The 26,505-nt window shown below is 41.4% G+C and overlaps 1 protein-coding gene across 2 annotated transcripts in view; it reads left to right on the plus strand.

Moving 5' to 3' along the window:
- The window catches only part of LOC150080023 (serine/threonine-protein kinase BRSK2-like), a 364,636-nt gene extending 338,542 nt beyond the window's left edge, over positions 1 to 26,094 (plus strand). For both annotated transcript variants that reach the window (XM_090383817.1, XM_090383818.1), the window contains 3 exons: positions 1,252 to 1,375; positions 19,748 to 19,946; positions 24,822 to 26,094. In XM_090383817.1, coding sequence (XP_090239943.1) covers positions 1,252 to 1,375; positions 19,748 to 19,946; positions 24,822 to 25,195 — 697 coding nt within the window. In that variant the 3' untranslated portion in view covers positions 25,196 to 26,094. The remainder of the gene's footprint in view (positions 1 to 1,251; positions 1,376 to 19,747; positions 19,947 to 24,821) is intronic.
- The last annotated feature ends 411 nt before the right edge of the window (positions 26,095 to 26,505 follow it).

Raw genomic sequence — 26,505 nt, forward strand, 5'->3', positions numbered from 1 at the left:
CTTGCTGACTGTCTTTTCAAAGCAGTATCTCTCTAATGAGTGTTCTCAGTCTCGTGCTTATTTGATATTGAAAGCAATGATGTGAAATGGGATGACCTGTATGATTTCTACCACTCCTCTCCTCTCTACTCATTTACTCATTTATCTAGGAGCGATATTTGAAGCAAAGCTACAGTTCCACACTCACCTTGAATCCCTTGACATCAGGATGTGCAAGTAAAGTTGGATCAATGAAAGCAAAGCAGTATCTATTTCACGTTTGAAACCCTTCATCTTCAAAATACGTCTAAATATCTTTAACTTCCGTATCGATATTACGCAACAGGCATTCACACAAATATTGAATGATCATGTACCTTGCACACAAACATAACCTTATAAATGACATACACGCTTCTTGTTGGCGGATTTTAGGCGCATCAGCAACTTAGGCCATTTTGCGCCGTATACAAATGTATGTAAATTGAGTGATAATGAGTGTGTTCTGTGGTCCATTTTCTGTTTGCTGGATGAAAAACCACACTAAGTGAGACTGACTAACTCAACGACATTGTCAAAAAAGGCCCATAAAAATTCTTCTGTAATTGAGGGAATTCGAACTCAGTTCTTTTCCACCAGTATGGAGAGGACTGTGATTATACTAACAGTGTTACAAAATTAGAGCAGCTTTGAAAATAAAACCAAGGACTTAACAAATAAGCTAGCCCGATTACCGCTATAAAACTTATCACAGGCTACATCGGCTCTCCTTATTTTCGGGGGTTTTGTCACTGGAGGATTCCTCATCAAGCCATCAGAGTGATTTCCTCTCTTCAAATGCAGTAGGCTCCGCCTAGCTGACTAGTTTATCCCCACCAGGATGTTTCAGAGAGTTCAGAACCTGGATGCAGATCTCCATTAATTTATCTGTGATAAGAAGTATAGATAGCATGCAAGCATATAATGTAGAGGTGAGGATTTGCGTAAACATGTGATGGTCAGTATACATCCATTTTAAAAGTTCTAATTTTCCAACTGTTTTATTTTTAATTTATACATTTGTAATTACTGTTTTATTTTATTTCAACAAATTGATAAATTTAAGACAGAAGTTTATAGGTTCTTTTCTATTCAATTTTTTTTTTACGTAAAATTCTTGGCCACTAGCCGTGAAGAACGTTATTTATTTATTTTTTTGCAATAACGATTTTATTTCTGCTTTATGTGTTGCTGTTAGTGAAGTGTTAAGAAAACTTGCTTTTTGTTCTTCAGGCTCACGAAGAAGTCGTGGTTTGGCAATCTCATGACGAGGGAGTCCGACGAAAGCCACATCATCCTCGTGAAGGACCGTCCCCTGAGTTCGGTGAAAGCGGATCTCATCCACGCCTTCTTGTCGGTAAGACTTTCTTAACTTTTTGTCTTGTCGGTAAGACTTTCTTAACTTTTTGTCTTGTCGGTAAGACTTCCTCCTTAACTTTTACTAATTAGCACGTTACATCGAAAGCCTTCCAGATTACTTCTACGCATGCAGAACATGAACTGGCTATCCGCGTTGTACATGACTGTCCACTTATTGAGGTGTTCGAAGGACTTTTCTCAGCTTTCCTCTTTTAATCAGGAATTCGAAGGAAACTTTAAATTCTTGCCTTTTCACCTTTTTGGGTTTCTAATTCTTTTCAGGACTTCCCCCTGCACTTTCTTAAAACCATTTCGTTTCATCACTTGGTCCTGGAGAGAAACGTTTAACCTTTCCGGTTGAGTTTTTCACTCTGCTGGTCGCTTCCATTTATTGGATTTTAGCATTAGCATTAGCATTAGCATTAGTAGAGGCATATGATGCAAGAAAGCAAGCTTATTCAGCATCAGCCAAAAAAAAAAAAAAAAAAACCCTCTCCCATTTCACCCCTCCGTTCGTTCGAAATACCTGTCCAGTTGAGCTTTAAATTTGTTTAGGCTATCAACTTCACAACAAGTGATGGAAGTCGGTTCCACCAACCAACCACCCGCTGGCCAAAGGCAAATTTCCGCACATCTATCCGACATCCGTCCTTCCTCAATTTGAATTTATGCCCTCTGAGGTGATTATTCTGAGAAAGATGAAGAATCCCATTGGCATTGAGCATGCTCAAACCATTCAAAGCCTTATACAATTCTATCAGATCACCTCGCCGGTGCCTAGTCTCCAGACTCTGTAATTTGCAAAACTTAAGCCTTTCTTCGTAAGGGCAACCCTTTGTTCCATTTACTAATCTTGTTGCCCTTCTCTGTACCCGTTCCAGCAGCTCTACATCCTTCTTGAAATGAGGCCTCCAGACCTGTATACAGTACTCAAGATGTGGCCTAACCATTGCCTTATACAAGGGAATAATCACCTCCTTATCCCTGCTAGAAAAATTCCTGTATATCATTGACAAGACACCATGAGCTACTCTTGCAGCTCGTCTGCACTGCTCAGAGAACTTCATATCTGCCTGCACAATTACCCCCAGGTCCTTTTCATTCTCCACCACTGTCAGTGTAGTACCGCAGAGTTGATACATTGCTCTGGGGTTACTGTTACCCATATGTAGTACTTTACATTTGTCAATGTTAAACTTCATTTGCCACCTCTCAGCCCATCTGTTCAACCTTTCTAGATCCTGTTGCAGCAGCATAGCGTCAGTAGTGTCCTTAACGACCCTGCCAACCTTTGTATCATCTGCAAACTTAGACATTAAACTTGATATCCCATCATCAATATCATTCATAAACACCGAAAACAACAATGGACCCAACACTGAACCTTGAGGAACTCCACTAATAACATTAGTCCACGTTGAGCAGTGTCCATTGATTACCACTCTCTGTCTTCTGCCACTCAACCATCCCCTTATCCATAGCAGCAATTTGCCTCCAATGCCACACTGCTCCAATTTGTGCAGCAGTCTTCCATGTGCAACAGTATCAAAAGCCTTTCTAAGATCCAAATATATAATATCAAAGTTATTCCCTGCATCCAGTTCTTTTGTGACTACATCATAGTATCCAATCAAATTGGTCAGGCAAGACCTGCCCTTAACAAAACCATGCTGCGTCTGAGCTATAACTGAATTCTTGTCTAGATGATCCTGCAGTGCTTCTTTAACCAGTGCCTCCATTAATTTACCTGGAACAGAAGTTAAACTAACAGGTCTATAATTACTTGTGTCAGCCTTTGATCCTCCTTTGTGAATTGGGGTTACATTTGCACATCTCCAGTCTATGGGTACCTCCTCTGAGTCCAAAGAAGCTCTCATAATTATGGCTAGGGGTTTGCATACTTCCTTTGCTGCCTCCTTTAATATAACTGGATAGATCCTATCCACCCCAGGTGCCTTTTTTATGTTTATCCTCAACAATCTCTCCTCCACTTTCCTCTCAGTTATTACAAAATCATCCAGCTCACTGCCAATGTTTACTTTACCTACATCATTCTCCTTCCTGAATAACTCCTCATGCGTGAATGTAGATGCAAAATACTCGTTTAGATTGTTAGCCACCTGAGCAGGATCCTCAACTGTTGAACCATCAATATCCAGTGGACCAATCTGATTCATCCGTTTCCTTCTCGAGTTCAAGTATGTAAAGAACTCCTTTCTGTTTTTCTTTGCATCCTTTGCCAAGGATTTTTCATAGTCTGCCTTTGCCTGCCTAATCTCCTTTGTGATTTGGTTACAGACCAACTTATATCTATCATAGGCTTCCATGTCACCCATTAATTTGTATGTATCCCATGCATTTTTCTTCTCTGCCACATGTCTCATTAGTCCATCTGACAACCATTTAGGCCTAAACCTTGAACAATATTTCTTAGTTGGTATGTAAAGCCTGGTAGCCACCAAGATTAGTTCCTTGAATGCTTCCCATTTTGAGTTTGCTGTTGGTAACATCATCAGTTGGTCCCACTGTACAGAATTTAAATACTGTCTCAGACCATCATAGTCGCCTTTACGAAAACAAAAACCCTTCCCTTTACCTCTGATGGTAGTTACCTCCTTGAGTAAATCCCATTTCGACACACTGTGATCACTGCCACCTAGTGGTTCATTTATCTGCAGGTTCTTAATGCATGAAGAATCACTACTGATAATCAGATCAAGAGTATTGCTCCCTCTTGTTGCCTCACGAACATGCTGATGTAGAAAACAATCATCCAATAAATCCACAAAAGCCTTGCTAGTGTGCGAGTGACCAACCCACAAATTCCAGTCAATATCTGGGAAATTAAAATCCCCCATTATAAGACTCTCTGATTTACTGGCCCACTCTATTTCCCTGTACAATATATTATTATACTCATCAGAGTCATTAGGCCTATAGCACACTCCTACTCTCAATTTTGATTTCCCTATGCTTATGTCACACCAAACTGACTCGACACTGCCCTGTCCATCGATGTCAACTGGCTTCACTTCCTTTGACTTTATGTGTTTCTTAATTAATAGCATAACCCCTCCTCCCCTCCTGTCCTGTCTATCCTTTCTATATACATTGTATTCCCCAAATTCCAGTTCCGCATTACTTATATCTGTGTGACACCACGTCTCTGATATCCCAACAATATCTGCCTTTGATGTTTTGAGCAATACCTCAAATTCATCAAATTTATTTACCAAACTCCTAGCATTGGTGTACACGCAGGTATACATGCACCTGTTTCTATTCTTAGCTACCCTAACACGACCCATGTGTTTACTTGTAACGCAATGACTCCCAGCAGTCTCTGAAATATCCTGCATCTTGTTTTTCAGACTTCTGCTCATTTGAATAGAAGCAGTGCAAGAATCACTTCCACCTCTGCCAGTGGCTACTGTTAATCTATTAGTCCTTGTATCCCCCCCAACTAGCAGTTTTCCCACCCACCTAACACTGTCTCGACAGCATCAGCAAAAATTCTTGCACCCTTTCTATTTAAGTGTATCCCATCCCTGTAGAAGCAATCTCTCCTGTTAACAAGTACAGTCCAGGCTGAAAAAAATTCTACCCCTTGAGCCTTGCACAATCCCTCCAGGGCCGAATTGATCGACAAGGCTCTCATCATATACTCCCTCCTATCGTGTCTGGGCAGAATTGCAGACACTTTCAAGTTCAACCCTAATTCACGGCTTTTTTTCAACAGTGACCTGTACTTGCTAAGTAATTCCGCCGGTCTCCTACTCTTAATATCATTAGTGCCAACGTGTACAACTATATCACCTTTTGTGCCCTTAAAAGATGATATCCGCTCTACAACGTCATCAACCTTTGCCCCTGGCAGACATACCCTGGTCCTATTCCACCTATCCTTTTTACAAAGCATGTTCCCCATTTCCCTGACAATAGAGTCACCAACAACTACTAGTTCCCGTGGGACCAGCGCATTCTGCCTAGGGGGCTGCCCCTGTGTTGCCTGATGACCAAGTGCAAGCTCTGGCGTTGATGTGGGCAGCTGAGAGCTTGATGGGCCCCTCAATTTATTTCCTTCGAGGGCATCCACCCTGTCCTTCAAGGTCTCATAAAGGCCCATAACAACGCTGAGTTGTCGCCTGATTTCCTTGCACTCCTTACATCGTGCACACACAAAGACATCCCCCTTGGCAGTATCATGTCCCGTACCCGACTGCTCCGCAAACATCAAGCAAACAGTGCATTTTAATAGACTGTGATTCAGAGGGCAACTGCCCCCCTCAGTTCTCCCCTGAACCACTGCACTCCCATTAGCTGAGCCTTTTGCTTTGCTGCTCTGGTCAGAGTCATGATTCCAATTTAATTCAATAAAATTTAAAACAAAAATTAAATCCTTAAGTTATGTCCCAAAACAGTTATGTTATATATATATATATATATATATATTTTTTTTTTTTTTTTTTTTTTTTTTTTTCGGTATCTAGTGTTCCCTTTATACAACTTCCGTATCACGTGTACCACTATAGTTATGTATTAATTATTTGTTACGATTAAGTCGTTATATATATTTATAGAGTTAAAAATACAATTTAATTGACAATTTTTCTAGCTCTTCGACGTGGAAATGTTACAGCAAGCTTATAAGTGGGCTGTCCAAAGAAAAATACTATTCACACACCAAACACCGTTCAGAGAGAGAGCGAAAAAAAGAGACGAGCTCGTGTTCCCGAGTGTCCAACCTCAATTTGAGCAACAAACAACGTACAAAAGGGATATAATATATATTTTACATATACTCGAAAACAATACACTGCATCAGAGAATTGTTTTGATTTGTATTCAATATATCCGCAACTCAGTTTTAAAAAAAAAGTTCTAAATTTGACCGCTGTACAGGCGAAAACTGATTAATTAAAAAAAAAAAAAAGAAATAACATAAAATTAAAATTTTCACTAACCTGATGGCGGTCAAATATCCAAAGGTCCACCGTTATTAGCATTAGCAGTGAAAAAACTGATGCAAGAAAGCACGTTTATACAGCATCAGCAAAAAAATAAAAAATAAAAAAATCGGATAACTTTAACCGGTTTGGGATGGCCTGAAGGACTGGCCCTAAGGCTTGGTATCGGGATTCTCCATCCCCAGTTAGCCCAGAAGTCTGATTCCGAAATAATGACAACCATCATTTTCACAGCAAAGACGAGTCTTCTCTCATTGTAAAGTATGAATCAGTCCAAACTAGAATTCAAACAGGCTAAGAATAGAAAACTTGCTTCGTGTCTAAATTAATAAACCTGCATCCTGGTCTCGAGGCCTCCGTTTTTTTTCTGGGCTCTTGACAGAGTTATTTTCCGCTGCTTTTGCTCATCTGTACTTCCACCTCACTCAAACCTTGGTTCTATTTGTCCTTCTGCTGAAGATAAAGCCGACTTACTAACATCCTACTTTTTTTATAACTATTTTATTCACGAACTTGTTAAACCACTCCAACCATTTTCCCAGTACACTCCACTCAATGACGTAAACCACTCCTGTGGTGTCCATCAAAAGGATGGAAAATAATCTTGAACTATCTTGATGCCAAGAAAGCGTCAGTTCCTGAGGTTATTTCCCCTCTTCTCAAAACTTGTGTTCCTAAGCTTAATCCGATTTTGTGTCGCCTTTTTACCCTTGCTTACTCAACTAGCGTTTTTCTTCCTGCTTGGAAATTTACTCATATCCAGCCAATTCCTAAAAAGGGTGAAAAAGCCCTCCCATCCAGTTATCGTCCCATTACACTTCTAATCTTTCTGAATCAATTAACCGCAATGGAAAAATCAATTAACCACCAACTCTTGAACTATCTAGAAACCTTCCATCAGATCAATGATCGCCAGTATGGATTTCGTCGGTGTCGCTCCCTAGGTGATATTCTGGCTTATGTTATCCATCTATGGACAAATTCAGTGGAAAAGTTTGGTGAAATTCAAGCTGTTGCTCTTGTTTCTTAGGTATTTCATCGTGTTTGGGATAAAAGTCTTCTAAATAAGCTTCCATCTTATGGTTTTCCAACTGTATTTGTAATTGGGTATTCAGTTTTCACTCTGACCGCTGATGATGGTAGACCGCTGTGTCTTCTAATTTCTCCATTAATACTGGCGTTCCCCAAGGTTTAGTTCTTCCTTCCACCACTGTTTTGTGTATTAATAACCTTTCTTCTATTGACCGGAAATCCTATCCATACTTTTCTGATGATAGCACATTGCATTCCACCTTCTGGTTTCAGAAACCTTGCATTCTCGAATCGGATATTCATCTCGAATATCCGATAACAATTGCTTAAATTCTCATCTCCAGGTAATCCTGCAGTGGGTCAAAGATAACTTAGTTGATTTCAATCCTTCCAAAACTAGGTCCATTCTCAATCTCGCAAAGGGGGGGGGGTATTCTGCTTCTTTGCTTATCTTCAATGACATTTAGATTTCTACACAAGATCAAGCATCATTATAACTCAGGGTTCCTGACATGTTAGGCAATCCCTAACATCTCTGTTAGGGATTGCCCTGAGTTATAATCTCTCTTAGCATAATCACCTCACAAATACTGCTTCCTCTGTAACTAAAAACAAAAAAAAAAAAAAAAGTGTTTTTCTGTTAGGTTAATTAATGACCCATCTCTAACAAAGTCCCTCCACTCTCTGTCTCATAGACGTTCTGTTTCTGCTGCATGCCTCTTCTATTAATATTTTCATGGGCACTCTTCTTTTAAGATGGCTGCTATATTTCCTCCCCCCCCCAACTTCATCTCTCTCTTTAAACTAACTTTCGCAACCATTTAACATTCATTTACAGTCAACCTTCGAATTCATAGACCCAAACGTATCATCTGCCTCATTTATTCCTTCAACCTCCACTTTTTTATTTCCTGAAAATTAGTCTACAAAAATTCAAGTCTATAAGAAGAATCTTCTTTCATCTTTTCAGCCTTTTTGCCACTCACAACACTAAGTACTATCGGTTCTAATACCTTTTGTGTTTGGGGTTTTTATAAAAAATGCGGCCCCAGGTTCCAAGCGAATTCGAGGAAAAACGTTTCCAGCGCGAATTATAAATAAATAAATATTTATTTATTGCTAATACAGAAGCAAGCCCATCACAGCACATGGCTTAGGGCAGATACAAAAGCAAATGACATAAAATAATCGAGTATATGTACAGAGCAGATTTCATACAGACATTAACAATGACTAGGAATTTTAGTTATGAATTTAAAAGAAAAATTGCAGAACAGGACATTTGGCTTTCAGTTGCAATTACTGGGTTGGATTATTTTTCTTCATTTTATCGGAGATCTGACTCCTGTAGGCTTCAGAGTTGATTTACCTGTTGCAATCAATGTTGTGATGATTTATGAGGTGAAGGGATGCATTGGGGAACGTTCTGTCCATTTGTTTGAGCCTGAAGAGGTTGGATTTCAATCGCTGGTTTCTTTAATTTTTCCTGTTGGGGGCAGCTATTATATTGGCTAAGTTTGGTGAATCGCATTCAGAGGTGATTAACTTTACAAGAAGCATGACTCCAGACTCGTTGATCATCTGTTGCAGAATCTTTGTTTTTAGGTTTTTATAGAGCTGCTGCCTAGATATTGTATGGGGAAAACGAAGCTTACTATTGAGCCATCTAAGAACCCAGTATTCTAGGGCAAGGAATTTCTTGACGGTTACTTGAGGAGCACCAGACCAGATTTCAGAAGCATAGGACAGAATGGGAAAAATACATCTTTGCGATGTAGCGATCTTTCTCAGCGATAAAAGTTATTTTTAAGTTATATCGTTCTCTCTCAGCAGTTCATTTATAAAGTAGTTCTACGCTTGGAAAGGCGCAAATAAGAACAGAGAAAGGAAATTCACCTTACTTGTTTATTGCATATATTAATCTCTTTACTGACCAACTAACTCTTCTAACCGCTTGGCCTCCTAGCGGCACTGTTCCTGCCTCCCTGTGGCTGGGTGGCGCACTATGGCCATAGTTGCCGATGCGGCTAATAAATTGCTAAACCAACAATAAACCTGTGGCTGGGGCGGAACCTGGGAGGAAAAGTTAGCTCACAGGGCAAAACGGAGCTAACCATGGATTACAAGGACTATCCTGCACATGAGCAGCCTAGGCGCTCATCTAGCAATGTCAGAGATGCTGACCATGAAATTGACTATGACACAACAAAGTCAAAAAGACTGTGTAAGACTCAGAATAACAGGAATGCTCATCATTCCTTATCTTATATTCTCTCTCAGATAAATATATGAGTACTGTATCTCTATTTCTTATGCAGAAATGATTATAGAATGTGGGGATTTCGCCAAAGTAGGTGAGAAACTCAGATCTAGTGACCTGTTGGTTGAAATTGCGAGTCATACACTTTCTGAGACTGCCGAAACTAAAAACATTTGGAGGACTACCACTACCCGTTCAGCTCACCCCACATTCAACTTAAACATCTCCAAGGGAGTAATTGAAAGGTGGGATCTGATCAATGTAATTAGAACTCGTCCGGGAATTGAAAACCAAAAAATTATACAATCCAAATCACTATCAGGAACGATGGAGATCTTATTCCCACACGCAACATCATCCTGTTATTCGGTATACCTACCCTATCATCTGCTGTCAAAGCCGGCTATATCAACTGCCGGGTACAAACTTTTATTTTGAATCCTATAAGATGCTACGTGCCAAAAATTTGATCATTCGCAAATGGCTTGTCGAGGTGATACAGACTGTCCAAACTGTGGATCAAAAGTACATACGCAAACAGACTGCGATGCTAAAACGTCATACTGTCCAAAACAGAGAAAAGAGAGGAAAAAATTCCAGAAGTATGGGATGGCTAAGAAAGTTACTTATCAAGTGGCAAATAAAATTATGCTCAATGCATCCAAGAACATATATGCAGCATAAATGCAAAAATATCAGTCAATGGCAACACAAACTGAAGTCTCAGTTTCCCTCAACCATATCCATTGCAATTTTTTGCAATGCAGTTTGCTGGACGAAAAGAACCCAGTTTCTGGGGGGGGGGGAACCTTGCTATCTACGCCTGGGACCGACTAACCCAGTCACGGACTGAATAAAGCCCACTAAAGTTCCTCACCACATGGACTATCAGATCTTGCAAAATTGAAAACTAATTCAGCTCCAACTAATAAGACAAAGAATTCCACATTAGTAAACATGGATATGGATATTGACAATGCCGACTCAGATGAACCTATCCTAGAGTACACACAGAAGATGACCTGTACACTAGATGTCAAATACTTCCAAGAAGAGAGAAGGCGAAGCTGAATCGCCATAAACAGTCTAGGAATAAAAAAGAATCAGCATCATCCTCACGTCCCAAAACCAAATAATGCGTCATATCATGCAATTGAACTGGAAAGGACTTCGCAGTAGCATTGATGATATCCACGAGCTAATCTGTCGTTATCATTCTGTAGGCATCTGCCTACAAGAGACAAATCGAACACCGCACGTATCTCTCTCGGTTAAAAATTATACGTTTTTTTAAGCAAGACAGAACTGTTACAAATAATGCTCACGGAGAGGTGCCATACTCCTAGATTCACGAACACGTTCCTTTACAGACCGCCGTGCTGTTGCTGCGGGTATTATTTTGACCCTTGTTTCTATTTACCTACTGCCCAGTCAGTCCTATGCCATTCATGAATTCGAACATCTTATTTTGCAGTTACCAATCCTATGTTTATTGGGCGGCTTCATTGGGAAACCCTCCATTGTGGAATTCTCCTAATGCCGATTGACGAGGACAACTCGTTGAGATGCTCGTTGACAGACAAAACTTAACTATACTAAATACTGGCTCGTTAACTTACATCCATCTTTCTACAAGATCAACCTCTACAAGAGATCTCCTCGCTTGCTCTCCGTCCCTCTTTCCTAGTACCGAGTGGACAGCCCTTGATGATCTGCTCAATAGTGATCACTTCCCGTTAATATGTAAAATTCAACGATCACATTCCATAATCTCACAAAACCACAAAAAGTGCAAAATTTCCAAAGCAGATTGGGCAAATTACTGACAAATTCCTGAGTAATGTGATCGCCACAGTTACCGATCACATTAAATTTCCAATATTCGTACTTAAAATAAGTAGCCCATTTATAATAGATCTATTACTACACATCTATCAGGAAATCATCAAATCAGGGAATGTTCCCGAAAGTTTGAAAAAATTATATTGTAACTCCAATTCCAAAGGTTAAAAACTCAAAATTAGCTAAGGATTACAGACCAATTTCTGTTAGTTGCACCCCACAGAAGGTATATGAAAATACACTGCTTCCTACCATCAACCAACACTGCTTCAGCCATAGACCACCACATTTGCACTCAGTTATTTCGGGAGATCAACAATAACAAGCTTACTGGAAACTTTTTCGCGTGCAGAAAACACTAAATTAGAAAGAGTGAATGGGTATTATTATTATTATTATTATTATTATTATTATTTTTGAATATCTCTGCAGCCTACGACAACATCTCAATTCCAGCTTTCAATGAGATTTTAAGGAATTACTTTAACATAAGAGGAAAGATGTTAGCGGTCTGATTGAACAAAGAAAACTGACCGTTAAGCATCAAAAACTACAACCTTGCATTACCATCTTGCTAGGAGTGCCACGGGGGGGGGGTTCTTTCGGCTACCCGTTTTGCGGCCGCACGGAGCCATTTCTTAATCAGAACTGCGATTTTATGTGAAATTCTTGATCACGTACAAAGACCACGAATCAGCAGAAGGTATTTGCCAGATTGCGAATAGCACAATCCAAGAATTTGAGAGCTGTCTGGACTGTACTGGGCTCCGTATTAATTTATTAATTCGTATTAATTTACAGAAGTCTGTCCTGGAAAAAAATATGACATCTCGATCTTTGTGAATGGGTCTAGTGTGGCAAAAGTGCACTCTCGCCTGGTCCTGGGTCTTAAGTGAGATGACAGACTCACGTTTGCTCAACACTTCGCTCACATAAAGTCAAAACTATACGCTGCGTTATGGGCTACTAGACAAGAACTTGTTGGAATTAGGAACCCTCATCTAGCGACCAAGTACATTTTAGAGTGTGTCCCTCCGATCCATGTATACCTCTCAAATTTGGTCCTCGGCTTCTTATAAGTCTGTCCTTGGGATCTAGTACTGGCTCTTGAGATGGCTTTGAAATAATAAAAGGCTGGCCAGCTACAGAGTTGCTGGCCACCCTTTTACTATTTCAAGGTCCATCCTCTACTGAAACCTCAGCATCACACTCTCGAAGAAATGCTCACAGGCAGATTGAACGCGCTAGCCCTTGATAATATTTTAGCCAAACCGCGTGCCATAGATAGACATTGCGGAGGGGTAAATCTCCCATTTCGTCCAATCCTCAACAATCTTAGTAGACTACGAAGATTCTTCCCGTCAAATATAGTAAAAATATTTAACTGTATGTATATAGATGCAGAAAACCTCTGTGAGGACGCAACATACCGGAAAGGGATCTTCCAGAATTCTTAAAGACTACCGAAATAGGAATCACCTGGAATGTGACAACATACCAAAGAGCTGCGACTAAATGAAACTGTGTTTAATGTATCAGAAGTGAACTTGCTACTTTAAGAAAGGTAATATTTGGTAAGGTTAAAAACCCAAAATTAGCTAAGGATTACAGACCAATTTCTGTTAGTTGTACCCCACAGAAGGTATATGAAAAAACACTGCTTCCTTCCATCAACCAACACTCTTTAGCAATTGTATGAATGTTTATTGAATTACTGACTTGTAAATGTATAATTGTACAATGCATATGCACAATTATTTAGGTTTAAATATATATTAAATATAAAATATAATATTTGGGGACGAGACTACGTGCTCAGTATACGTACCCACTGCCCGTAGTACCTCGTACCTTGACATGTAATCAGCACCCTCCCTGCACTTTTCCGTCCCGGGGTGGTTTCCTTTTGCGAAACAAACAGATAATAATAATAATAATAATACATCAGAAGCTACAGCGAGGAAATACCAGTTAACCAAAGAAAGTGTACCATACTACGAACGAACCCCAGGCAGTACTAGAGACCCGAACATACAAGCTGTACTGGAACCGCGGCATAATAACGGATAAGACCATCCCCCACAACAGACCGGACATAACCCTTGTGGACAAAATGGAAAAGGCTATCTACCTGAATAACATAGCGGTGCCGAGCAATAGCAATGTCCAGAAAACCCATGAGGAAAAAATTAGGAAATACATGAACCGGAGACATGAGGTGAAGGAGATGTGGCATATGGAAGAAGTATCAACCATCCCAATCATCGTGTCAACCACCGGTATGGTACCAAACATAGCAGCCTTGCAGCAATAGGTCTCCCAGAGAACACCTACAAGGAATTCCAGAAAGTCGCAATCCTGAACACCTCTAGGACAGTCAGAGAGTTCCTCGACCGACAGTAACACCAGACATTACAACTGTGTACTTGGCAGCAGTACCCGTCATGGAGTGGAACCCTCCCCCCCAATCAGGGAGAAATAATATAAGGGCAATAACAACAATAATAATAACAATAATAATAATAATAATAAAAAGGGAGCGCAATGGCCCAGTGGTAACGACACTGGACTACCAGCCTGATGGACCCGGGTTCGAGTACTGCTTTGGCGGAAGCGAACATAGCTCCATCACGCTGGGAGACCGGTATAGTAATAAATTAGAATAATAATAATAAATAAATTAATAGTAATAAAAAAATTAATAAAATAAATAAGCATCGAAATGAATACGTACATCATGCAAGCGTACTACGAAATAACGAAGCTGGAGAGCGATATGACAACTTACAGGGCGAGACTACATACCAAGTGGCTGGAACGATTCCCGGATATTCAGGTCACCGAATAGCGGACCAGAGAAGGACCATCGTCACGAAGAACCTAATAGCCCCTGCAGTCTTGGAAAAAATCAAGCAGGACGTGAGCAATAAACTACAAAGGATAAAGAATATGGAACCAGAGGAGGAAGAACATACCACCACCAAACCAGAGGCACAGAAGAGTAAGAGGAAATACAACCCGCTGAAGTGGAAACAGAGGAGGTCATGATATCCAGAATAGAGGACGAGTGGAAGAAGGCCCTAACAGAATTCGAAGGAGTGGACCCCACAAAGACTCACGTGACACCGAAGCAGAGGCCGAATAGAACCTTGTGGAGAGTCACAGACCACCTGAATCTGCACATAATACCGCATTACCTCGACAGCAATGGTGCAACACTGGAGGCCATCCACACAGCCGTGTAATTTGCTGCGGTAGCAGCCACGAGGATTAATGGAAGCGAAAGACCAGCAATAGAAGAACCGGAAACAGAAGGAACCACCAGTTTTGGAAAGAAGACTACAGCAGAAGAATTAAGAGTCAATATAAGCCAATTGACCCAGTACCAACGTGGCAATATGAGTAAGAAATTAATTGGAAAAGTGAAGAGCATCCTCAAGAGAGACAGCGTCGACAGCAAACATGAGACAAAAAATCAGAGAATAGGAGAGTACTTGGACACGTTGAAGCTGAACCTCCTTGCACTCAGCAAGAGACTACGCCGATACAAAGAGAGAGCTCCAAGAGGAAAATAAACAACCGAATCTTCGATGAGGACCAAAGAGGTTTCTACAGGAATCTCGGAGAAGACGGGAAACAAGGGAACGAACCACCCTAGAAGAAGACGATTGAAGATTTCTGGGGAAACATATGGAGCAGGGAATTAAAACATAACAGCCGAGTCACCTGAATAGAAGTAGAACGCAAGAAATCCAAGGACCTACAAGAAATGAGAGGATGGGAGAATCGGGAAGAAGGAGTAAAGCAGACAATCAAGAACTCTGACAACTGGCGAACTTAAGGAATAGATAACGTCCACAACTACTGGTACAAGAAGCTCACCTGGCAGAGCAGTTCACCCAAATGATAAGGCACCCAGAGACAATCCCGAAGTTTCTCACTAAAGGAATCACATATCTGAAGCCTAAAGACGAAGATACAAGGAAACCCGGCGAAATATAGGCCAATCACCTGCCTCCCAACAATGTACAAGATCTTGACCAGCTGCATAACCAGGAAGGTAACAAACCACTTGGAGAGCCAGAGCATAATGGCCGAACAGCAGAAAGGATGCAAGGAGCAATTAACCATAGATGCTGCGGTTATGGAGCAAGAATACAAGAAGAGCCGCAACATGTACACAGCCTACATCGATTACCGCAAGGCCTTCGACTCGGTGCCTCACAGCTGGCTAATAGAGGCCCTGAAAATCTAAAAAATCAATCCGATAATGACAAACTTCCTAGGAGAAACGATGGCGAAATGGAGTAACACCATTAAGGTCGAAAACATCAAAACCAGGCCAATCCCTATGGAGAGGAATCTTTCAGGGAGATGCCCTGAGCCCATTGTTGTTCTGTCTAGCACTTAGCCCGCTAACTACCATGCTCAACAGTAGCAAGTACGGATATAACCTCAAAGAAGGAAGGAAGAACCTGTACACCCTCACCCACCTGATGTATATGGATGACATCAAGCTCTAGGCGGGAACCGAGAAGCACCTTCAGCAACTACTCCAGATCACCTAAGAATTCAGCAAGGATATTGGGATGGAATTTGGTCTAGACAAAAGCAAGACCCACGGATTGCGTCAGGGAAAATTAGTCAACCGAAACTACTAGCTGCAGAGTGGTAAATAGACCGAAGCCATGGCAGAGGGAGAGGCCCACAAATACTTGGGGATGATGCAGGCTCAGCAGTTACAGCACATGGAAATTAAGGCGGCCTGCCTGGCCGAAAAATACCATCAGAGACACAGAAGTCTGCTGAAAGCAAAGCTGAACGGAGGGAACACAGTTAAAGCCATAAACACCTATGCAGTCCCAGTGCATGCTTCTTTGGGGTCATAGATTGGACTTACGCCGAGCTGGAGGATATCATGAGAAAGACAAGGACAATGATGACCAAGAGCCGCCAACACCACCTGATAGCTGCCTTGGAGAGACTGACAATTCCCCGGGAAGAAGGAAGAAGGGGCCTGATAGACCTCATTAAGCAACAGAAGACAGCGATAGTTAACCTGAAGGATTACTTCCAGAAACACACAGCAGTACTCCACCAGGCCATAAGGAAGATAGACAAGCGGTATACCCCACTCAACCTAAGCGAGGAGTCCCCCCCAACCAGGAGGTACAAACGAAGCTAGAAAGATGGGCAGAGAAGACACTCCATGGCAGACACTACAATGATTTCCATCAGGGTCACATAGATAAAATTTCTTCCAATGCATGGCTCACGAGCGGGACGCTCCTCCCCGAGACTGAAGGATTCATGCTTGTCATCCAAGACCAGGCAATCAACACCAGGAACTATAGAAAATAAATCGCCAAGGAGCCCGGAGTGTTCGGTGATCCATGACGAGGCCACCTGGCCTCGGAAACCATCCAACACATCACCTCGGGATGCAAGGTGATCACTCAGACTGAGTACACTCATAGATACGACCAGGTTGATAGGATAATACATCAGAAGCTAGCAAGGAAATAACAGTTGATCGAAGAAAGTGTACCATACTACAAGTACGAACCCCAGGCAGTACTAGAGACCCCAACCCACAAGCTGTACTGGGACTGCGCCATAATAACGGATAGGACAATCCCGCACAACAGACTGGACATAACCCTTGTGGACAAGAAGGAAAAGGCTTCCGATCTCATTGACATAGCGGTACCCAACACTGGAAACCTGCAGAAAACCCATGGGGAAAAAATCAGGCAGTACACGAACCTAAGACAGGAACTGTATTAACAGTCAACAGTCAACCGTCCAACGAGATGTGGCATATGCAACAAGTAACGACAATCCCGGTCATCGTGTCAACCACCGGTATGGTGCCAAAGACCCTACATAATAGCCTAGCAGCAATAGGTCTCCCAGCGAACACCTACAAGGAACTCCAGAAAGTCGCAATCCTGAACACGTGTAGGATTGTCAGAGAGTTCCTCGACCAATAGTAACACCATACATAACAATAACCACCCCGTGTACTTGGTAGCAATACCCGTCACCAAGTGGGACCCCCAATCAGGGAGAAATATTTTAGAGCAGCAATAATAATAATAATAATAATAATTACAAACAAATAGTAGGAGCTGCAGCTACTGCGATTCCACAACAAACGCAGTCAACCGTCCATAGAACAATAAATTATTGTTGGAACGAAGAGTGTAAGAGTGCAAAAAAAGAAAAAAAGAAAAACTGAGCATGGAATCTGTTTCGTACACGTCATACCACCATCAGTCTTATAAACTACAAGGGAGCTAAGGCCTGTCATATTAAGAAGATAGCTAAAAGTGACTCTTGGATTCGATTTTCACGTTCAATTAATAAGAATACTGATACAAGAATAATATGGAGAAAAATAAACCTGCTAATTGGTAAATTTCCCCCCTTTTACCTCTTTTACCTCCTCACTTCTCTATGGAATGGGCAGGAGCCTTCTACTCATGCACGGTTCTCACCGTGCATGAGTAGATTCTCACGAGTTCATGAGTAAAATCTCAGGGTTGTTTGCCTCGAATGCACATGATCTATAATTTCAAAAGATCAAATTTTTAGCCGAAAAATAACCCACCTGAACTTCAGAACCACATTTTCTTTACCCCTACAATCAACGACTTACGAAGTGTGAACTTCAAGAAGCTATATCTACCTCAAAAGACAGTGCTGCAGGCCCCTACGGAATAATACTCCTACACTTAGATAAATCACTATCCTCGCTGTTGACTTTTTACAGTCGCATCTTCATTGGACATTCACTCTCCAGTTCCTGGCATCACTTCCAGGTACTGTCAATTCCCAAACCAGGGAAGACCACTCTATTCCTCAAAACTACGGACCCATTTCTCTCATCAACTACTTAAGTAATACCAGGGGAAAATGATACACAGTGCACTGACATAGTGTGTTCATTCCTAAATCGTGGTAACTGATAATCAATTTAGTTTCAGAAAAAATCGATCATCTCTGGATCTCATTGTCAAAGCTGAAACAAACATCAAGAACGCATTTTTTCGCAATGCGCATCTGATCACGATATGCTTTGACACAGTGAACGCCTTTGACACCACAGGGTGTTAAAGACTTGATATGATGCAAAGAAAAACAGCAAAGACTTCTTCTGTAAACAGTAGAATGAAGAGGATGAATCCAAATTGGCCTACTCCAAAGCGATGGTTTGACTGTTGATGATCCTGTTCAGATTGCTCACAAACTGAATGAGGATTTTGCATCTAAATTCACATATCAGGAATTCTGTAAATTCTTTACAGAAGTTAATCAAACTCTAACAGAAAGCTAAATGATATTGTAATAACTGAGAGCAAAGTAGAAGAAAAATTATTGAAGTTAAACATAAGAAAAGAACCTGGGGTGAATGGGACTATCCAGTTATATTAAAGGAGGCAGCAAAGGAAGCTAGCAAACCTTTAGTTATAATTATGAGAGCATCCTTGGATTTGGGGGAGTTCTCTGCGGATGGCGATGTGTGAATGAATCCCTAATTGACAAGAGGGATCAAAAGGTGACACGAATAATTACAGAGCCGTTAATTTGACTTCTGCTCCGGGGAAAATAATGGAGTCACTGGTAAAAGAAGTAATGCACGTTCATCTAGAAAAGCCGCAGTTATACTTAAAACTCAGCATGGGTTTGTTAAGGGGAAAACTGTTTGATCAATTCGATTGGTTGCTACGATGTGGTCAGAAAGAAACTGGATGCAAAAAATAATTTTGATATCGTATACTTGGATCTCAGGAAAGCTTTTGATTCTGTTGCACGTGGAGTACTGCTGTACAAATTGGAGCAGTGTGGGATTAAGGAAATGTTGCTGCTATGGATAAAAGGATGTTTCAGAGAGAGAGAGAGAGAGAGAGAGATCTTGTTGCCCTTCTTTGTACTCGTTCTAGCAACTCTACATCCTTCCTAAAATGAGGCCTCCAGACCCGTACATTGTACTAGGTGTGGCCTGATCATTGCCTTGTATAACGGGATAATCACCTCCCTTTTCTCACTGTTATTATTATTTTAGTTTATTTTTTTTTTTTTTAGTGTTACTCTATAACCGCAGGCCATGATGAGAATTGTATTCCATGTTCTTCTGGCCGCAGTAAAGATTTACGTATAGTGAGCAACCACAACGTAATGTCGTTCTCTCAACAGATTGAAATTTTTAAAATTTCGTTTTAATATTTTTTCTGCCTAATTTTTAAATGTTTTTCTTTCTTTGCAGATCTCTGACCTAAGCCACAGTGTGGTGTCGCCAATGTCATTCAGGGTGGAATACAAACGAGCCGGGGGTCCGACAATGTTTCAGAGGAATGTTAGGTTGCACGTGGACATCACGCTGGTGTCGGGGTGCGATGAGGTCCCCGCGGAGAAGGGGGCTGACAAACCTGCCGTCTACTGCATCAGCTTTACTCTCATCTCTGGTGAGCCGCCCCCTGTTCCTTTCCTTCTGTCAGCACTCTCGTGGGAGTCGGGTGTTAAAGAAAATTTCTGATTTTCTTTTCTTAATTCCTGACACAGACGCTAGTGTTTGAAATCGGTTCATTCAGTGCCCGAAACTCTGTTTTCCGAGCGATCTCTCAAGAAGAAAGAGGGATCTTTCTTCTTGAGGGAATCTTTCTTCTTCCTGGAGCAGACGAGTTTGGCTTCGGAGTGGAGCAGACGAGTTTGGCTTCCGAAGAAGTCCGAAACCAAACTCGTCTGCTTCCGGACTAGAAGATAAGGGAATGAACCAGTTTCATCTTCGTTGTGAAATCCTCCTCCCCTTTCCCCATTCTACGAATTAAACGAGACTGCTTCATTCTGTAGGAAAGTAAAGAAAGTTCTGGTATTACAGTGGTTGGGAACATAATGCTCGAATTGATCCTCATATATGGATTAAGTGTTAAAATTTGTTGGGCAAGTTCGGACTTAGCACGCAATACACGTATTAGCATTTTTTATTACTTTTTATAATCCTATCATCAATAGGATTTAGATCAGGTGAATGTGAGGCTAAGGAAGATGACGATTTCCGTGGCATGTTCTCCAAACCATTCTTGCACGATTGTGCTTTTGCATTGTCATCCATAAAGTGGCCGTCACCTTCGGGATAAAAGTGTAACATTGTAGGATCAGTAGATCTAATACAAAATTCAAGTACTCCCTGGTTGATATTCCACCTTCAGCTGTACCAACCGACCCAGTCTGTGCGAACAAAACATTCCCCATACCACGATACCACCTCCAGATGCTTGGTTTCTCTTAACAAGGCAAGTAGGGTCCATCGCTTCGTGAGGTTCTCGCCGCACTCTGCTTATCATCAATGCAAAACAAAGCGTATCGTGATTTGTATGACCGCATGACTTTCTTCCATTGATTCACTGTCCAATCACTATATTCTCGGCGCCACTTGTAGCGCATTTTTCTGCTTTCTGCTTTTTCGCACATTTTTCGGTAAATGTAGTCATTCTTAGAATACGACGGCTTCGTTGTTAAAGTATTGTTTCTTTCTGCCATATGTCTTCGAGTGGGGAAGAACCGCTTGCTCTCCATTCGTTAAAAAGCCTTTGAGATGAGTACTTTTGAGAAACCAGTTATGGCTTTCGTTTCTTGAATTGTGGCTCCTGCTTAAACAGCAACGTTATATTCCCTGTTATTCCTTTGAATCGAATAGTAATGAGTGTTTTGATAGATTAGTTCTCACTACAGAAGTAATATCTTTAAGCCGAGAAATGGCTGACATCCAGTCAGCCATTTCTCGGCTTAAAGATATTACTTCTCGTGGTCCCGATACCCTCTCTGCTCTTTTCTTCTAGAAAAGTAATTCGACTTTAGCTCCAATTCTTACAAATCTCTTAAATTACTGTATTCTTCATGGCTGTTGCCTTTCAGCGTTCAAAGAAGCCGATGTCATCCCGATATATAAAAAAGAGGGTGAGAAATCCACTTCTAGCAACTGTCGACCTATTTTTATCGTTGTACCAAACTGAGAAACGTACGAATAAATATCGGTAAATGCAAAGTGGTTTCTGAGTTTGGTTACAGGGAAGAACACCGTGAGTTATGAATCGCCAATGAAAAACGTGATCAACTCCTCGAACAACTTCCTGTTCCTTCTCATCTCGCATACACTACACTTCTAAAAAGGAAACTCGGTTTCATAAAGCATTACTCTTCCTCTTTCGGCAATGCTCATTTAACCAAAACTTTATACACCACTGCGCTGTATAAAGTTTTGGCTAAATGGAATTCGCGTGCCTGTCCTCTTTGGTCACGAGATCACGGGTTCCAAAACAACAAATCATAAAAAATCCAGATTCAAATGCGAAAGAATAATTATCATCTTCCAGTGAAATCGCACTTAATCCACCTCCAGAAGAGAAGGACGCAATTTTTCCTGTTTTTCCTAATTTTTCTTAAATTATTGTTCCTGTTTTCATCACAGAAACAATAATTTAGTTTTGCTCAAGTGCGAACCGAATACGGGAAATACTGTTTCGTCCAATTTTCTATTCTTTGAACATTTTAAGTAGAGGCCTTTACGATCTTTTTAGCTCATTCGTTCATTCAGTTCATCTGCAGTCTTTAGCACTAAAATAATCTCACTTTTTACGTTAATCTTATCTCTTTGTAAATAATTTAAATGAGTAACAATTATTATTTGTATTTATAATTGCAAAAATAAGTAGTTTTTACACTTTCGTTTCCGTCACTGAGTTTTATTTGTCACTGCATTTTTATAATTGTGAATTTTGTGTTGATTCTTAGTTGTTATGCAGTTGAATTTGCTTATTCTGTTTTGTATTGTACTATGACAGTTCTCTCTCTCTCTCTCACACACACACACACACACACACACATACACACACACACACACACACTGTTACAGGGCCAAACTGTAGGACTTTAAATAAATTGAACTGCGAAAATTTTCGAACTCCTGCTTTATAAAAGATCTTCTGAACTTGCTCTCTCATTTCCTAAAAACTAATTTGGACAAAGGAAATCACATTGATTCGCTTTTCTTTGGTATGTCACATGCATTTGAGTCTACCCACATCGATCTTCTGCCGTCCGTTCAAGCTTCCATCTTATGGTCTAAGATTCCCCTTTATTGGATTTGCTTGATTCACTGCTTAGAAATCGTAAACTATCCGTAATAATTGATGGTACTTCATCAACTCCGTTTACTATTTCGTGGCTCACCCTTGGGTCTGCTCTTCTTTATTGCTAACATCAATGATGTATCAACCTTATTAAAATCGGCTAATGTTGAGTGGCAACTGTATGCAGATGATATTAAACTTTACAAAGTTATTTGTTCTTCAAGTGACAGAGATGAACTCCAGTCCTGTCTTGGTTCCGTCTCACTGTGGCTCAATAGAAATAACTTGTTTCTAAACCCATTAAAATGTACATTATGTCGCTTTCGCTCGAATCGTGCAGTTAGGCCATCCGTTTTCATTGATTATTATATTGGAAACTCTTTAAATGCAAGTAGTGATGCATTCAAGGACTTGGATGTCCTATTTCGATCTGACCTTCATCCCTCTTCCCACGTCGATCACGTAATATCTCACACTTCCAAATTTCTGCGATTAATCAAGCGTTCTTCCTCTGGTTTCAAGAGCGACGAAGTTATGATTCTTCTCTACTAGCAGCTTCCACTTTCCATTTTTGATTATTATTTGGTCCCCACAACAGGAATGCCTTTCTCGCAGACTTGAGAGAATTCAAATTAAATACATTAAATTCTTACGCTTTCGAAATCGCCTTGCATTTCACCGTCGAAACTGTGGAGCTCTTTGTGGTGCCTTCAGGATTGTTCTTATTCACTTCATACAATAACTCTCAGGGTCACTTTTTGTCAACTCTATTGTCGATTCTCCATCTCTTCTTGAACCAATATTTTCGCTATAGTCCGCTCGTATTCTCGTTATAAAACTGACTTCTCACTGCCTGCCGTCCCTCGTACCCAACACTTACTTCCTTCGAAGTCCTCTGCTCCGTTTCCTTCAGGTATTGACTAATCGTAACGTTAATTCTGAACTTAAACCATACGTGGATAAGAATTTTCTCTGTTTTGTTAGTCCAAACTTTGTATATGTTTTAAGTCTACTTTTCTATTGGTTCTCTGTAATGCTCAGCGTTCAAGGATTGTTTTAGGCTCTCGTGCCCTGTGGATGGGAAGTTTCTAATTAAATAAGGTATGGAAGATCACGTTGTCCAATCTGGCTTCAGATTAGTGCAGTCCTTATACCGAACGAGGTAAGGCGTCATCATCCGAGTCACAGTTTTCCTAGCGTTTCTTTTGTCAGTGACTGTCTTAGTGGAAGGTTCGTGTTTCTTGCCGAGAGTGTGTGTGTGTGTGTGTATACACGCTCGCCAAGAAACACGAACGCGTAGAGGACCACATTAACGCTAGCGATCCAATTTACGATGCACCGCGGTGTCTTCGATTACATATTTTGTTTTCAGTTTCCAAGGGAACAGTTTAAATGGCCACAAGGGGGTGGTGACTCCAATGTACACTCGCGAACTTTGAAGGCAACGTTACAAACGAGTTACAAAAGTTAGAATAAATAAATATTTATTTATTCTAACAATAATATAAATAAATTATGCGCCGCTTTGTAAAAGATATCACGATTAAATAATATCTGTAAGCAATATTTGCTGGGAAACGTTTTTAATAACAAATCGTCCGAAAAACTCTTCAAAGGTGCTGATTTGGGGTTGTCAATATCCAGCAGCCCTTGCCTCAGGGTCCACATCGCTCTATTTTCCTTCTTCTTTATTTAAGCGCTATTTTTTGTTTTCTTTTGAAGAAAGTTCTTTCTTCTTTTTTTAACGGAATTTTTAAGGATTTTCACATTACAATATTGGAACCTCCCAAGTCCGGCGAATCTGGAAACCTCCTTGTTTTTTGTTTCCGGTGCTCGAGATTTCTCGGATTTCGGGGAGTCGCGTAAAAACTCATAAAAATCCACGCGTGAATTATCGTCAAGTGATTCGTAACGGGACCGCCAGATGGCTCGAAGGTTGCGAATTTACCTCTAAACGCGAGTCGAGTATTTCCATCGATTTTCAGTTGAATATCGCGTTGGGATTCGTCCTCGCCTTCACGAATACACTCAAACGGAATCGGTTGACCTTAATTTCGGCCAAATTGAACACCGCTCAATTACGGGGTCCAAACGAATTCACAGTGACATTTTTTACTTTTCAATATTTTTTTTTTTTGTGATGTTTAATGAGTGCCGCGCATTCTGTTGATGAAACGAATTGTTTTTCTTTCTTTCTTTCTTTCTCGGCAGGGCCTCTTCGTCGCTTCAAGCGGATCTGCGAGCACATCCAGGTGCAGATCCTCGGCCGTCGACCGAACCAGTCCCCGCGGATCAGCAAGCGGCCCACGAACGAGCTGAGCGACAGTTCTTCCTGCGGGTCGGAGAGCCTGTCCCCGACTCCCACCCCGACCCGCGTGACGGACGACATGGCCGTCATCTCGAGCAGCGTCCCGCCCTCTTCCTCCGCCGCCCTGTCCCGCTGCAAGTCCGACCAAGACGCTCCCGAAGACATCTTCGAGAGGGAGGTCAACGCTGTGGCGGCCCAGAGACGCGAGGACGCCAGGTCCGTGGCCAACGGAAGGCGGATGAGCTACGACACCAGATCGTACAGAGAGAAGGTGTGAAGGACGCACGCGGGCTCCGGGAGCTGATGCGTCACTTCCCGCGTGGACATTCGCAGTTTTCTCAAGTGTTCATTTCCGGCCGTGATCGCCCGAATCGTAGTGTTGGGGTTGTGTTCTCTCTCTTGAATGTGTTGGCAGTCGTCCCGATGCGCTTAACAGTGAGCGCCATCTGGTGCGTCCGCATGAAACTTATTGATTTGAAAGGCTCCACGAGCCGAGATGTTATTTTTGTTCTATTTCCTGACTCGAGATGGCGCCACCAGCCGGCGTTTTGGGTTCTGTACATAAGCGAGTTGGGTTCGAGCGCGAGATGTTTTTACGTTCTATTCTTGTTCGCATAGTAGGCGTTTTAATTTTACACCTCCTTAGTGGACGCGAGAAAAAGAAATATTTTAAGAGAAAATCAACAAAGAAGTGCATTTCTAGAGCACGTTTTGCTGTCGCGTCCTACCAGTGGCCTCGTGCGCGGATTTCTGCTCGGCAGACTTCCCAGCGGAGGCACGTTGTACATACGACGTGTGCGCGGACGCCCACGACTGCTGCTGCTGCTGAATCTGCCGCTACCGCCATCTAGTGGAGTTTATTTAATTAAACGCCATCATATTTTTTATTTCTTTTTTTCGTTTTAATTAAGTACACTCGTCTAGACGGCTCGTGTCACGCTGAACGTGTTCGGGGGAGGGGGGAGGGGGACTGAAATTTCCTGTCGTGCATATCAGGGGTCGGTTCATTCGTAGTACTACTAGACACGACATTGCTGTGTTCGGGGGTGGTGCGTGTCTTCTCACATCACTCCTAGAGGTCGCTGCTGCTGCTGTTTCTGTGGTTTTTGTAATTTTCGTAGTGAGGATGAGGAAGCGATACTGGTAGGAACTCAGGGGTGTAGCGAGAGATGCAGACAAGTGAAACAATAAATATTTAGAAGTCTTCGTACGAGTTGTCATTCTTTCTCTCTCTCCACGCGATCCCGGAAACAAAGTTCTTTTGTTTTAAAACACACTTTCGTAACACACACACACACACACACAACTGCTACTCGCACAAATCCTCCTCCCTCCCTCCCTCGTGTGCCTCTCAATAAAATATTTCTACAAATTGTGACGTCACTTCAGACCAGTTTCCTTTTTCCTCCCACATCGGAAGGGAAAACGTTTTAAGGGAAAAGGAGCCCTTGGAATTTGAACCGTTTATAAATAAGCCTAATCGTTAATTTTGAAAATTATGAAAACGTTAACTATGATAAAAATCTTTAAGGAACAAACGGAACTGTAACTTTATTACCCATTTTGAGGTGGGGGAGGAGGGTGGAC

The sequence above is a fragment of the Mastigoproctus giganteus genome, chromosome 10 (genome assembly GCF_048544385.1).
Source record: "Mastigoproctus giganteus isolate SK-2022 chromosome 10, ASM4854438v1, whole genome shotgun sequence".
NCBI classification, from domain to species: domain Eukaryota; kingdom Metazoa; phylum Arthropoda; class Arachnida; order Uropygi; family Thelyphonidae; genus Mastigoproctus; species Mastigoproctus giganteus.